At 46.5% G+C, this 15,317-nt stretch overlaps 1 protein-coding gene across 1 annotated transcript in view; it reads left to right on the plus strand.

Annotated features, from left to right (window-relative positions):
* LOC147688989 (putative acyl-CoA dehydrogenase 6) overlaps positions 1 to 13,701 on the plus strand; it is an 860,942-nt gene extending 847,241 nt beyond the window's left edge. The window contains exon 9 of the mRNA XM_086941879.1: positions 13,403 to 13,701. Coding sequence (XP_086798005.1) covers positions 13,403 to 13,496 — 94 coding nt within the window. The 3' untranslated portion in view covers positions 13,497 to 13,701. The remainder of the gene's footprint in view (positions 1 to 13,402) is intronic.
* The last annotated feature ends 1,616 nt before the right edge of the window (positions 13,702 to 15,317 follow it).

Raw genomic sequence — 15,317 nt, forward strand, 5'->3', positions numbered from 1 at the left:
ATGAGGGGGAGTTTCAGGTACTCTTCAGGTTGCTGTGAGGCCCGCCATGCCTGTTGATTGTCTCCTGGGCAATGATTTGGAAGACTCCCCTTGGGCTAAGGTGGAGCGAGCATTACATTTGAAAATGTTGGGTGTGCCAGAGTTGGTGTGTGCGACCACTCGATCGATGACAGCGAGTAAGGGTGTGTAGCAGGGTTTCCGTTCTCCCACAGAACTGTGCTCAGAGATCTAGAACCTGGGTGAGTTAGGGTGACCCAAAACTCACCTTAGTTTCAGAAATCCCCTTACCAAGCTAGCTACAGTGTCTCATAGGGAGTAATAACTTCCCAATGACTTAGACAATCCAGAACATGAACTTAGGGTACCTCAGGTATCGTGGAACACATGAACACTCTTTCGTTATATAATCATTACAAACCGAAACTGGGAGGCAAAGAACACACGTGCAAGTTTGAAATGTTTATTTTTCAATGCAAAGTTCTCAAACGCAGTATCTTATATAATATCAACATACATATTATAAAAATCAGAGTTAGCAGCATAGTCACTAGTCCATAGTAAGCGAACGGTGATAGCATATTATAATGCAAAATCTATAGAAATCTGTATCACCTATATTTCGCGCACCCTATTTAGCATATTATATTATATCTAAGAAGGTCTCATTTGGGTTCTAGCAGGGCGGGCCCATACCTCTAAATTTCAGTAGGAGTAGATCACATCAACAGCTACCAGCTCTCTGCATGCGAAGCATCAAGTGTGTTGATTCATTCCCTGTAACTCTATCTTAAACCCGCGTAGAGCCCAATGTTGGCAGCAACATTATTTGTGTTATGTCTAATGTAGTGCGAGGATCAGGCTTTCAGCAACCTTGTGTTAGGTTATTCTTAGAGGGTGCAGTTCTCAGTGTGCAGACAGTTGTACCAAGCACGACTGATATCAGAGCAATAACATATTATTCTCAAATAAATCACATCTTTCGTCTAGGTTGAAAGCTACAATAACAATTAGGTGTCGTGTGCAAACTGAAGCGGAAGGAAAATATGTTGTTTAAACATTTAATAAACTCATGCTAACTTAACACAATATATAGAAACGCAGTAACCATATGACAGGTGTTGATGGGATCCCGGAGCCTGAAAGTATGGCCCAGGACCCAGCTGTGAAGAGAAGTGGCAGGGGGCGCGGGAAACCGGCCCCCACCGTTTCCGTGGTCCAGGAGGAGGTAGACCCCGAGGGGGATGCCCTGGAGCCCCCAGGGGAACAAGTTGCTGAACTGGGAGACCTGCCCGAGCTGACTCACTGGCAGCAGGATGGTGATCCCTCCAGGGAAGAATTCTGTGCAGAACAGAAAGTGTGCCCTTCTCTTGTGGGTATGAGGCAGCAGGCCTCAGCCCAAACCACAGGTGATCAGTAAGGATCGCATTTTGTCTACTGGGAGAACGACCACCTGTATAGCGAGCCTAAGGCTGCTGAGCCTGGGTCAGCCCGTGTGCTGGTGGTACCCCAGCGCTTCAGAGCCTTCCTACTGGGTTTGGCTCATGACGTTCCGTTAGCTGGACATCTGGGGCAGGACAAGACCTATGACAGGCTTGTCACCCATTTTTATTGGCCTCAGATGAGAAGGGATGTAGACATCCATTGTAAAACCTGTTACACTTGCCAGGCAAGTGGGAAAGGTGGAAGGAAGCAAAAGGCTCCCCTCCAACCTTTTCCAGTCGTCAGTAACCCCTTTGAGCGGGTGGGGATTGACATTTTGGGCCCCTGGACCCCAAGACAGCCCTGGGCAACAAGTTCATCCTGGTCTTGGTGGACCATGCCATACGGTACCCGGAAACCATCCCTCACTGAACAGTGTCGGCCCCGTGGTGGGACGGGTGCTGATTGGTGTTTTCTCCCACATGGGGTTCCCCAGAGAGTTGGTGTCAGACCGGGGCACCGACTTCATTTCTAATTATATGAAGTCTCTGTGGAAGGAGTGTGGGGTAACCTACAAGTTCACCACTCCTTACCACCCTCAAGGTAATGGGCTGGTTGAGAGATTCAACCGGACCATTAAAGGCATGATCATGGGTCTTGAAGAACCAATGAGGCGTAAATGGGACGTCCTCTTGCCATGCCTGCTGTTTGCTTACCGAGAGGTGCCACAGAAGTCTCTAGGGTTCAGCCCCTTTGAGCTTTTGTATGGTCACCCGGTAAAAGGACCTTTGAGTCTGGTCAAAGAAGGCTGGGAGCAATCTCCTAGGAAACCTCCCCAGGATGTATACAGTTACATGCTGGCCTTTAGGAACCAGACTCGGCGCTTCAGAGATCTTGCTCAGGCAAATCTGGAGGCCAGACAGGAAGAGATGAAGCGGTGCGTACGACCGGAATGCCACTCTTGTCGAACTTCAGCCTGGTCAAGAGGTTTGGGTCATGTCCCCTGTGGAACCTTGTGCGCTCAAGGACAGGTGGACTGGACTGTTTAAGGTTATGGAGAAGAAGAGCGATGTCACCTACCTGGTGGACTTGAAATCTCCCAGGAACCCTTTGAGGGTCCTGCATGTCAACCGGTTAAAGCCCCACTTAGAAAGGTCCGAAGTTGGCATGCTCCTAGCTACAGATGCTGGAATGGAGGAGGAGAGCGAGCCTCTTCCTGACCTCCTGTACGCAAAAGAGCAAGACGGGTCAGTGGATGGTGTTGTCCTCTCTGACACACTGACCCTTGAGCAGCAGCAAGATTGTCGCCAACTGTTGGGACAATTCCCTAATCCGTTCTCCTTGATTCCTGGTGTCACTCACTGGTGTGTCCATGACGTGGACACCGGGGACAGCCCTCCTGTGAAACAGAAGGCTTACAGGGTGACTGACAAGGTCAGAGCATACATTAAGGAGGAGGTCTCCAAAATGTTTGCCTTAGGGGTGGTTGAGTCCTCTAGCAGTCCTTGGGCCAGCCCAGTGGTCTTGGTCCCGAACGCTGCGGCGCCTGGTGCTTCACCCGAACTTCGGTTCTGCGTGGATTACCGAGGACTCAATTCAGTCACGAAGACTGATGCCCACCCCATCCCCAGAGCTGATGAGCTCGTAGATCGGTTAGGGGCTGCCCGGTACCTTAGTACGTTTGATCTGACGTCTGGGTACTGGCAGATCGCCTTGACTGATGGGGCAAAGGAGAGGTCCGCATTCTCCACACCAGATGGGCTCTACCAGTTCCGAGTTATGCCCTTTGGGATGAAGAATGCCCCTGCCACCTTCCAGAGGTTGGTCAACCAGGTCTTGGCTGGACTGGAGGATTTCAGTGCCGCCTACCTGGACGACATCGCAGTGTTCAGCGCCAGATGGGAGGAACACTTGCGCCACCTCCAGGAAGTGTTGTTGGCCCTGCGCAGAGCAGGCCTCACATTCAAAGCAGTAAGTGCCAGATTGGGCAGGATTCAGTGGTGTACCTGGGGCACCAAGTAGGGAGCGGCAAGGTGGCCCCCCTACAACCCAAGATAGATACCATCCTGGCTTGGGCACCGCCCAAAACCCAAACTCAGGTGAGAGCCTTCTTAGGACTCACGGGTTACTACAGGAGGTTCGTCAAGGATTACGGTAACATTGTGCACCCCTTGACTTCGCTGACTTCCAGGAAGCAGCCGCGAAATGTGATTTGGACTGACGCCTGTCAAACGGCCTTTGACACCCTGAAAACTGCAATGTGTATGGCACCCATACTCCAGGCACCCGACTTTTCTAAAGAATTTGTTGTCCAGACGGACGCTTCAGAGCATGGCGTGGGGGCTGTTCTAGCTCAGGTGAATGAAGAGGGCCGAGACTTACCCGTAGCCTTCATCAGTAGGAGGTTACTTCCCAGGGAACAGAGGTGGAGTGCGATAGAGCGAGAAGCATTTGCTGTGGTCTGGGCGCTGAAGAAGCTAAGACCCTACCTGTTTGGGACTCACTTCCGGGTTGAGACAGACCACAGGCCCCTCAGATGGTTGATGCAGATGAGGGGTGAGAATCTGAAACTGTTGAGGTGGTCCATTTCCCTACAGGGGATGGACTTTACGGTGGAGCACCGCCCTGGTACAGATCACGCCAATGCTGATGGTCTGTCCAGATTTTTCCGCCTTAGTGATGAGGACTCCCTAGGTCAAGGGTAGTTCTAGCCACTTTTTAGCTGGAGGGGACACGTGTTAGACCTGACATCATTGGCTCGAGTCTCTCCTCCATTTTTTCTGTTTGCCTCCTCTGGTTACGATGTTTTTGCTGGTATATCGCTCTGGGCACTGTGCCACTGCTGATCAGTGCTGCGGTGCAAGTGCTCCCTATGTTAAATTACTGTATTGATTGAATTCCATGTTTGGCTTTGGTTTACTGTCAGTCCCTAGTCTAGTGCACCCGGAGTGCCGGGGCTCGTAAATGCAAATGCTGCTAGTGGGCTTGCAGCACGTGTTGTGCCACCCACACGAGCGGCCTAGTAAAAGTATGTCTACAGGTCTGCCATTGCTAGACCTACGTGCAGTCTTGTACTGTCACGCGGACTGCGCAAGTACGCCTACTTGCCAGTCCCCCCAACCTTCCCTTAACTTTATATTAGTCACCCCTATGGTAGGCCCGAGGGCAGGGTGCATTGTAAGTATAAGGTAGGACAAGCCTGACGAAGTTGGCATGTCCTAATTGTGAACTACCGCCATATTCGTACTTCACTATCGTAAGGTCACCTGCTCTCCCTTAGTGAGAATGGGCTGCCGGGATTATTAATGCTATAATCCTAGCTGGCTCGGGGAGCATGGTGCAATGTCGAGTTTGGTATCCCTGAACTCGGGGTTTGATAACGCATCCGTTTGGGTGGATGGTTTTTGAACTCTGGGTTTGAAAATAGCACTTTTAGAAAGTGGCTATTTTCTTGTCTAACTATTTCTGGTTTCTGCTGGTTTGGTGTGTGTGTGACAGGAGCTGGGTGGCTCCAGAGTTCTGAATGAGTCAGCGTGGGGTGAGTAGTACATCTGCAATGAGAGTAGGGGAAGAGTAGCTCTTGATAGCCGGCCCTGCCCGATACAATTCTGGCTCCACCTCCTGCTGAGCAACGGATAGCTCTGCTCCTGCCAGTGACAATACTGGCTCCACCTCCTGCTAAGCGTCTGGGGACCCAGCCCTGCACCGTGAATAGGCCAGGTGCCTCTGCCTGGCTACACCCACAACAGACCCGGAATGAGGGGGAGTTCCCCTGCATGGATAAAAGGATCAAAGCCAAAAAGGGGTATCAGAAAAGGAACCCTGAACCAAGACTTTAGATCAATTCTGACAAGGAACGCTGAACCAAGGACAAGAAGCCTGCTGATCCAAGGACTTGCCTACCCCTTCTGCCAGAGTGCTGTTTGCTGGGGGAATCCTGCAGTCACTTCTTTATTTTTGCCAAGGAACCAGGAGAGAGGAACTGAGTGTGTACTCTCGAACTTTGCCAAGGAAATCTCCAAGGGCTGGAAGAGTGCCAGCCTCCTGTTGAAGTCACAGGGCTAAAGGACTTCACCGTTTGCTAAAAGTGCTTGTTGCTGGAACCTGAAAGTCCAGCACCTCTGAAGAATCCAGCAATCTCGACGCCGACGGACGCCACCGAATCCAGCTCGACATCGTGAGTGCAGCTCCTGTGTCCCGCATCTTTGACGCCGGCCGCTGGGCCCGATCGATGCTAGTAGCGAAGCCGCTGCCGACGCCTCGACCCCGAGCCCTCTCGACGCCGGGAGCGCTGCTCACTCTTGCAACATCATCATCAACATCAACGACGACTCCAAGGCCTGATCGACATCGAAGACGCGACGCCGGACATCTCGACGCCACTGATCATCGTGTGCTTCGCTTTTCCAAGGTACTGTGTGGTTGGGGGTCCGTGTGACTCCGGGCTCGACGTAGCACTCCTCGCGGTCGACGCCAAACCTTTGGATTAACTTTGCCTCGACGTTGTGTGACTCCCGTGTGGGTTACCTTGTTGCCAAGAACTGTGATCTAAAGAAGAAGAGTTGCTTTTGTTCCTAAAGACTTTGTGCTAAGAAGAAACTACGCTATTAAGATTGTGGTATATTTTTGTCGTTATTTGGTCTTGTGCTAAGCCTTATATAAACATTCGTATTTTTATAATACTACTGTGTCGTGTCCATTTGTAGTGTCTTCACTTTATTACTGTATGTGGTCATGAATGCTTAACGCACTGCCTCTGAGATAAGCCTATCTGCTTTGCCAAGCTACGGAGGGGGTGAGCAGGGATTATCTAAGTGTGTGATCCCCTTGCCCTGACTAGAGGAGGTGAGTCCCTATTTGTCAGAAGTGTATACCTCTGCCAACTAGAGACCGCCGAGTCTAACAGCCTGGTTTTGAGGTTTCTTGCGAAGATGGGGGAGCAATGTTGTCTGTCTGAGGTGGAGCGGAAGGTCGTTCCAGGCTTTGGCCGCGAGGAAGAAGGGGCGGCTTCCCGATCTGGTCTTTCTGGTGCGGGGGACCACTGCATAGGGGAGCTGGGTTGATCATAGGGTCCTCTGGGGTGCGTGGAATTTGAGTCAGCTGTTCAGAAATGCTGGTCCAGTGTCGTGGAGGGCCTTATGTGCGTGGGTGAGTATCTTGAAGGTTATTCTAGCCTCGATGGGGAGCCAATGGAGTGTGCACAGGTGCTGCGAGATGTGGCAGTGTTTTGGCAGGTTAAGTACCAGTCTTGCGGCGGCGTTCTGGATGTTCTGTAGCTTATGGGTGAGGTTTTTGTTTATTCTGGCGTAGAGTGCGTTGCAGTAGTCGAGTCTGCTGATCACCAGGGCGTGAGTGCCGGTCTTTCTGTGTTCGAGGGGGATCCATTTGAAGGTCTTACGAAGGGGGCAGAGGGTGTGGATGCAGGAAGACGAGACAGAGTTGATCTGGCGGTCCATTTAACTTGAAGTCCAGGACGATTCCCAGGTTGCGTTAGTGTTCTGTGGGTATTGGCGGGTTTACAAGGGCGGGGGGGCCACCATGTGTCGCTCCAGGCATCGGGGTTTGGGCCTATGATGAATACTTCAGTTTTGTTGGTGTTTAGTTATAGGCCGCTGTTTTTCATCCATTTTGCGACGGCTTCCATACTGTCTCGAAAGTTGTGTCTGGCGGTGTTGGGTTCGTTGGATAGGGAGAGGAGGAGTTTGGTGTTGTCTGCTTATGACATAATGTTGAGTCCGTAGGTTCTGACGAATGGAGCCATGTAGACGTTGAACAGCGTCGGGCTGAGTGAGGAGCCTGGGGGACTCCACAGGTGGTGGATGCAGTGTCCGAGAGGAAAGGGGGGGGGGGGGAGTCTGACCTGCTGCGTTCTACCGGAGAGGAAGTTGCAGATCCAGTCGAGGGCCTTGTCCTGGATTCCTGCGTTGTGGAGTCTGCGTATAAGGGTGCGGTGAGAGACTGTTGAACGCCGCTGAGAGGTCGGGGAGGATGAGGGCTACTGTTCTTCTTTGTCCAGTAGGGCGCTGATGTCATCTGTTGCGGCGAGGAGGGTGGTTTCCGTACTGTGTTTTTTTCTGAAGCCGGATTGGGAGGAGTCGAGGATGTTGTGTTCTTTGAATGTGGCAGGTTGGCTGTTGATAGCTTTCCTCAATGACTTTAGCTAGGAACGGGAGCAGGGAGATGGGTCTGTAGTTTCTGAGGTCTGTGGGGTCTGCCGAGGGTTTCTTCAGGAGGGGTTGACCTCGGCGTGTTTCCAGTCGTCTGGGATCGAGGCAATCACCAGGGTGTGGTTGATGGTGTGGCGGAGCATGGGTGCGATGGTGTCAGCTGCACTGCACTGTTGAAGATGTGGTGGGGGCAGGGGTCCATGGAGCTCATGAGTGGATTGACTTCATTGTCTTCAGTGTGGAGGGCTGTCCAGGTATCAATCGCTGGTTTCTGGGTGTCGGGGTAGTTGGTGAGGGTTCAGTGTGTGCCTTTGTCTTCGTCAAAGTTGTTGAAGATGCTCTTGATTTTGTGTGGAAGAAGGTGCTGAGTTTGTCGCAGAGGTCTTGTGAGGGAGGTATGTCAATGGACTCACTGGTGTGTTGGGTGAACTTCTTGATGTTAAAGAGTTCTTTGCTGTTGTGCGAGTGTGTGAAGATTGTTTTCAATCGCTTTTTTCCTCTTTTGTCTGATGAGTTGGAGGTGGGCATTGGTGGCGTCTCTGAAGTTGTTGTGGGCTTTTGTGGATTTGGTGTTCCTCCAGGCCTTTTCGAGGCAGTGGCAAGTGCGTCTGGGCCCTAGAAGTATGGTGGTAAACCATCTGGCTTTCTTGGCACGGGTATTGTTGTTTTTCTTGAGGGGGGCTATGGTGTTGGCGCTGTCCGAGATCCATCTATGCAGGGTTCGGGCTGCGTTGTTGGGGTCGTTGTTTTCTGCGATTGTTGGGGTGGAATTGTTGAGTGAGGAAGTGAGCTAGTCATCAGTGATTTTGGTCCAGTTTCTTTGTGGGAGCAAGTGCTGGTATCTGCGGATGGTGGGTGTTCTGAAGGTGAAGTGGACGCAACAATGGTCAGTCCATGGGAGTTCGGTGGTATGACTGAAGGTGATGGAGTTTCGTGTAGTGAAGAGGGGGTCGAGAGTGTGTCTTGCTGAGTGCGTGGGCTCTGTTACGATCTGGCAGAGTCCAATTTTGTGGTGGTTGTCCAGGAGGGATGTGGTGTTTGGGTCCAATTGGTTGTCGAGTTGGAAGTTGAGGTCTCCCAGCAGGGTGTAGTTGATGGATGCGATGGCCTGCTAGGAGAGGATGTCCGTGATGAAGTTGGCAAATGGTCCGCGGGGTCCATGGGGTCGGTAGATGAGGGTTCCTAGGAGGGTGGCGGTGGGGCTGGCCAGTATCTTGAAATTAAGGTGTTCCATCAGGTCTGTGAGCTTGTCTGGGAGTGTGCTCAGGCGGAGGGTGAATTTGTGGAAGATGGCGATTCCCCATCCCGGGCAGGTTGGGCGATCCTTCCTGAAGATCTTGTATCCTTGGGGGATGGCCATAGCGATGTCCGGTCCCAAGGTGGTGTTGGTCCATGTTTCGGAGTCTGCAAGACTCCATGTGGGAAATTGGTCTGCAGAACCACCTCCGGGGAGGTAGTGCTTGGGTATTTATTCTAATGTAAGGAATCCTCATCTAGAAGTCTCTATCAGATGAACAAGAAACTTATCTTTTGTAACACCTTATCTAGTAGATACTCTTATCTAGCCGCAGATTCTTTACTGACCCGCCCATCCTCTTCTCTGCGAACGCAATTCTAGGGACAGGATACTTCCCTTCAAGGCTCTAGTTTTCCACATCAGTGGTCAGTACTTCGTAGCTGCATGCTTCTGGTAGGAAAGTCGCAAAAAGTAACTGACTTAAGCGTGCCTGTGTGGGGCCTATATTGGCACCGCGGACATCCCTTCTTGCGCAGACGATACCAATGACGCTACACGGAGCCGAAAAATACAACATACCGGCGTGCAGAGGTACTGCTCCTGAAAAATGTCTAGATCCAGATAAGGAATCTGCTGCTAGATAGTCTCTACCAGATAAGGCATTACTGAAGGTACGTAACTTGTTTTTTTCAACAAAAATATTGGTTGTAGTAGTTTCCGTGGGCAGCTCATGTACTTTGAAAGCAGTAGGGAATAATTCTTGCCACAACCTTGAGTGAACAAACCCCGGGGGCTGAGGGTGTTTTTTCTCATCATCTTCTTGAGTCGAATACAAGACAGATGATTTTCTAGCGTGCTGGGACGCACTCCTGTAAAGAAGTGCAACCGGCAAGCCAGACTGTTGAAAGGTTTGTACGAAGGGGTAGGGGATATTGAGTAATACCCCAGAGTACTTAGAAAAATGGGCATTTTAGTGTACATCATCCACATTTTTTTGCTATTCCTATCCCTTCATGGTGTGCCAGCTAAGGCTGACCCTCCTGCAGACTGTTGCATAATGCTCAACTTAGTCATTTGGAGAAAATGGTGGCAAAATAATTGAATTTTAAGAAACATTTCCCTACGAAAGTTGTGCAAAGACTTTTGTGATTCACATAGTTCAAAAAAAGCAAACACAATATTGATCATATTGCCCCCAGACACAGCGTGTCTGTTTATGAAAGTATAGATATTTTGTTATCCAATGTGGTTCCTGCCAATAAAAGCTTTTCATTTTCAAGAAAAAAAATGTGTTCGTGTCCCGAAATACCAGATTTAATTTTTTAGTAAATACATGTTTGCGGTTCAGTATCATGTTACCATTTTCACCAAGTAATCAATTTGGTCTACTGTCGCACATGAATTGATTCTGCCTGGCATTAATGTGTGTTGCCATCACACTCCACGGATTTCTGCAATTCAGCAACATTTACCACTATTGCGCTAGTCAAAACCATACCAGGTGTGAAAAAGCAAGTAATTATTACCATTGTGCCTGGGATGGCATTATACTAGGGGTGGGGGCACAGATACGTTAATGGTGCCAGGAAATGCTACAATTTTTCCTGGGCTAGTGATGTACCTGGTGGGTCAGTTAGCATGAATTCTCACCTTGAGCTAAGCATTACCTCGATGGCAGGGCGTGGAATACCAGGGGTGGCGCATTTATGTAATAGAAGCTATCAGTATGCCAAGAATTATCACCAATATGACAAGCCCAGAATCTTGCTAGGGGTGGGCATCATCACCTCCATGGATGTCCACACCATGCCATGGATTACTGTCAATATGCCAGAGCCAGAACCTAATATAGCTCTTGTTCCACAGTTTTTGATCTCCTCGGACCAGCACTTTATTTAAGTAACTAGTCAATACATTAAGAACCGTCCCATTGGTGTCTGGAATTCATCCCTAACCTTCTGGGAGGTCTTATGTTTACCCAGTCATACAAATTGCCTATCAACAGGACTCTAACCCTGACATTTCAGCCACTTTTTAAAATGCTGTCTGCCCTTACAGGAGGATATTTTACAGTAGGGAACAGCGTTAACAACTCTGTATAAGCTTCTTTCTTAATGGCATTGGCTGTGGCCAACACACAGTGCAGTGGAGGAATACAACCAGTGGAATAAAACCTGTGCAATGAAACACTGCCATCTGCTACTACTTTGATCAGTTATTACCAAACAGAAGACCTACCCGAGAGCTGTCATCAGACAACAATTGAGTAATAGTTATTTTACTGGATAGATTAGCTCCAGACCAGAAAGCCAAAGGATTCCCTGATCCAGATGATTCAGTAACTTAGTTGGAGCCACTCTCCTTCTACCTGCTACTCAGACATACCCCTTATTGGAGATTTGTCTGATGCCTGAAGAAAGACTTCCACTCTATGATCAGGAATAGTATCAGAACTACTAACACTTTGGTTAAGAGTACTCTTTCCAAGAAATTCCTCCAGAAACCCACAGAGCTTCATAGTATCACCATTGCCCTGCTGAGATCATCCATTTTCACTTGGTCATAATTCCATTACCCACTTGTCTATCCATATACCGGTATGTGTAAGGATTGGAGGGATCAATTGATTATTCTTGCTCCTTGACAAGTGGATGAAGTGGAAACAAGCGTGACTTGACGCTCCCAAGTCTTGATACCAACCTGAATCTCAGCACTTGGAAGGAATCGGACACCTTCCTATAATTTTACTGTTGCAAAGCTTTAATAAACCTGTATCAATATCTTTCCACTTTATGACTCTGGAGTATGGGGTTCTAAGTTCCGAATTTGATAATTAAATCAGCATTCCAAAATATCACTCCAAAATAGAATCGTTTGAACATGTTATCCAAAAATTACTCTGTTCGGCAGAACATTTGGTTTAATATAAACACCGGTTTGAGAGTATGAGATTGAAATAAATTTGTTCGGAATAAAACCCTAATCCAGGCCCTAGCTCACACACTGACCAAACCAGAACTATGCTTTTATATTTTTCAAACTTTTGTCTTTTAAGAATTTAGTGGCCAATGTACTAGCATACTGGTCACAAATATATACTAATCAGTCACATCGTAAAGTTTCCATTTGCAGGAGGTCACAGAACAACCTACCTAATGTATATTTATTGGCCCATTTTCTCACTGGTATGCTTTTCATTCCTACAAAAGTTAATAAACTGTCATGGCCTGGCACTTTCAATAGAAGGCGACATGTAAGCTGGGATGGCAATTTTCCTTTTTATAATGTGATCAATATGATTTCTGCTATGACAGTGTGTAAAGTGTCATGGCAATAGTAGCTTACATACTGAGTCTCAGTAGAGACAGGCTTGGCTATAGCCCTTCACATACTGGAGCAACGTAAAACTTGCAAGGCAATGTATACTTTACATACAGAGGCAATGTATAAACTTTCATGGAAAGCTGATTTCGGACTTTGCCGAACGGAATTGATTGCATGCAGTGTCCTTGAACACGGAGATTACGACTGAACGCACTATAAAGTACTAGGGAAGAGGGTTGGGAGTTTTATGGAAAATAATATCATTTAACATATGTCGTACATTTTAGATTCATTTAAAAGTGTTAAATATGTAGTAAATGTTTTTTTTCTGCTTTGACAAGAGTTGGTCGCAGAAGTGCCTGTCTGCGCTGCAAAACGACTTGTACTCGGCAAGTAAAGATTGCAGCATCATTTGATTTAATCAATATAGACCTGTTTTCAAAGGCAAACAAAAAAAGGTGGACAATTATTTCCATTGAATTACTTCTTGTTACGTGCACATTTGCAATAGTAAGGGTCATGTGTATTGATAGAGCTTTACACATTTAATGTCAATGGGAAAATGTGTTCATACTTGTGGCCCAATGAGGTTATCACAAGGGGTCTCTGGTGTGTACTCAACGAAATTTGCAAGTTGTTGGTCTCCTCCAAAACTGAATGTGTAAATTGTATGCAACCAAATATTTCACTCTAGAGCAAATATTTTTCCGGGGAGACATCTCGTATTCTGTGCTCCGATTAAATGTGGGTGTCTGTCTGATCCTTAAAACACCCTGCTTTTGATAGGAGCAAATATGAGTCTCTTCAATGTAAGAAACTAGCTGCTTAGGGTATGTCACAATCTAGAAAATTAACCAGTGTGTTAAATTACTTTAAATTGCAAGACCCACCGAGCAGTACCCAGAAACCTACATTTGCAATTGAAAATAAACTATATTGGCAGTTCGGCAACCATAAATGCACTTTGCGATTATAACGTCCCACCCGGTCCTCGAAATCTTTTGGTCCTCAGTGGCACCCAGGATTTGTTATGGCTCTCTCTACATTATTTTAGAAAAATGATATGGTTATGGACCTGTAAACTAGACTCCATGTCTGGATCTAAAAAACCCTTGTTTGTACTTGCCTGAGTGCTTTTGAAATACAACAAATACCTGAATATTGTGAGAACAAAAAAAAAAATTAAGTGCTGTTGTCATATCATTTTATATTTCTGTTCTCAATCTTTCTTTTTTCTTCTTTTTCGTTCCTGCAGAGACCTACGATTATTATCGATAGGAGCTGGAGCAGATGAAGTTATGCTTTCGATTATTTGCAAATATATGGAAACCCTTCCGAGCAGAAAATAATGATGTTTTGAAGTCGATGTGAAAATGTGTCCTGTAAGGATAGCCTGTTAAAATACAAATCATGTTAATAAAACAAAAAAAAGATAATAAAGGAACAAGCAATAATGTCTATTTCATATTACAAAGACAAAATATGGTAATATTAAAATATTGGAAGACTTTTATGCGCCATATTAGCACAGTAATTAAAGAACAGAAAAGTAGACAATTTGTAGGAAAAGTATATTCTTTCAGTTTCTATCCAACCAGCGCCGATATAGTTGCTAATCATTGTAATACGCAATCCAGCTCAAGAAAAAGCAGTGATGTCACCGGGCAACATATTTATGTATTTTTAACGCAGTTATAACTGTAAAACCATAGATCTGGCCTTGCAAAGGAACATTTCTGCATGTGAAATATTAATGACATCAAGAACGTTCATGCCTTCCCAACAACAGTAGTCAGTCGCTCATTAATATGAGTAAGTACTTCATTTACAAAAAATCATAGACTCAATACTATGTGGTGGGTAATGTCCTACCAAATAGTGTGTTTTAACAATATTTCCTCAAAGGTATCCCAGACATGGACACTAAATGAAAGCTTAGTTTGGAATCTGAGGAAAACCTCGGACTTGTTACATGGCATGAAGGCAGTAGATAGAGATCATACTCGAGTGAGAGATTCCTCCTAGATTTAGAGATCGGAATATTTAACTGGAAGAGTATGCTTTAAAGTAAAAGATAACACAAGTAGATGATGGGCGGAGTAAGCATTAGGTTGCACAGGAAGTGCAGTGTGTTTTTGCAGCAGGCCTCAACATAAGGTAAAAATGGACACACAAATTGTATTTTAAAAAGCCATGGTATAGACGCAGGACAACCACAATATTAAGTAACCAAGGCAAAAAAGTTGGACTATGGGCTTCAATTAGAATTTGGATGGAACTAAATCCTCCAATTTCTGGATAAAACTCTAAATATGAAGTAGATGAAACCTGTTAAATGTATTGCTGTCTCTATGATGGAGAATATTCAGCCACTGGATTCTAATCTTGGTTCAGCGTTTCTTCCAGAAATTAGAGGGTGTTTAATGTGTACTCTCAATGAAGCCCTGTGTCACAGTAGTAGGCTGGATGATGAGCCTACTTTTACTTAACTACTGTCAAATGCAATGTTTGATATTTTAGAGCAAAAAGATACAAAAAAAATTTAAGAATTAACTCTGGCTATTGGACCAAAAATACATCACCCATTTTGACCTAGCAAAGAACAATTAGCCTCAAACAAGATATTTAATTAAGAACGAGAGGATGAAAAACGCTGTTGAATGACCTTCTTGAATGCCCAAAAAAAGGAAAACTCCTCTCAATAGCCACGGTGCCGCCCTGTACTTTGTAGGAAACTTAAAGGGTGTTGGGTGTCTTAAACTGGGTGGAGAAAACAAGAAATGTGTAAAGCCTCCTTTGCAATCTTGAAGCTCTTGATTTTAAATTAAGGCTAATGCGTAGGTTCACAAAATACACAATTTAATAAGAGGTCCAAGGGGAATGCACTTATAGACCAAGTAGTATTCTATCCCCCATCTACAGTATGCCAAAACAAACGGATACTACTGGTCTAACAACAAAGTAATATGCGGACAAAGAACAGAATCTGTAGCAGCTAAATCTGTGTTAGGTTGAAAAGGAATCCCATCAGCCCCCAAATGGCAGAACTTTATCATCTGGGATATGTAAGACTGGTATATGATAGGCATCTCACCTTAGACAATCGTGAGCTGTCCTAACACAAAACCACCAGTGATGGATAAAGCTATGAATGTAAGCTCTGTGGTGCT

Source organism: Lissotriton vulgaris, chromosome 10 (genome assembly GCF_964263255.1).
Source record: "Lissotriton vulgaris chromosome 10, aLisVul1.2, whole genome shotgun sequence".
Taxonomy (NCBI): domain Eukaryota; kingdom Metazoa; phylum Chordata; class Amphibia; order Caudata; family Salamandridae; genus Lissotriton; species Lissotriton vulgaris.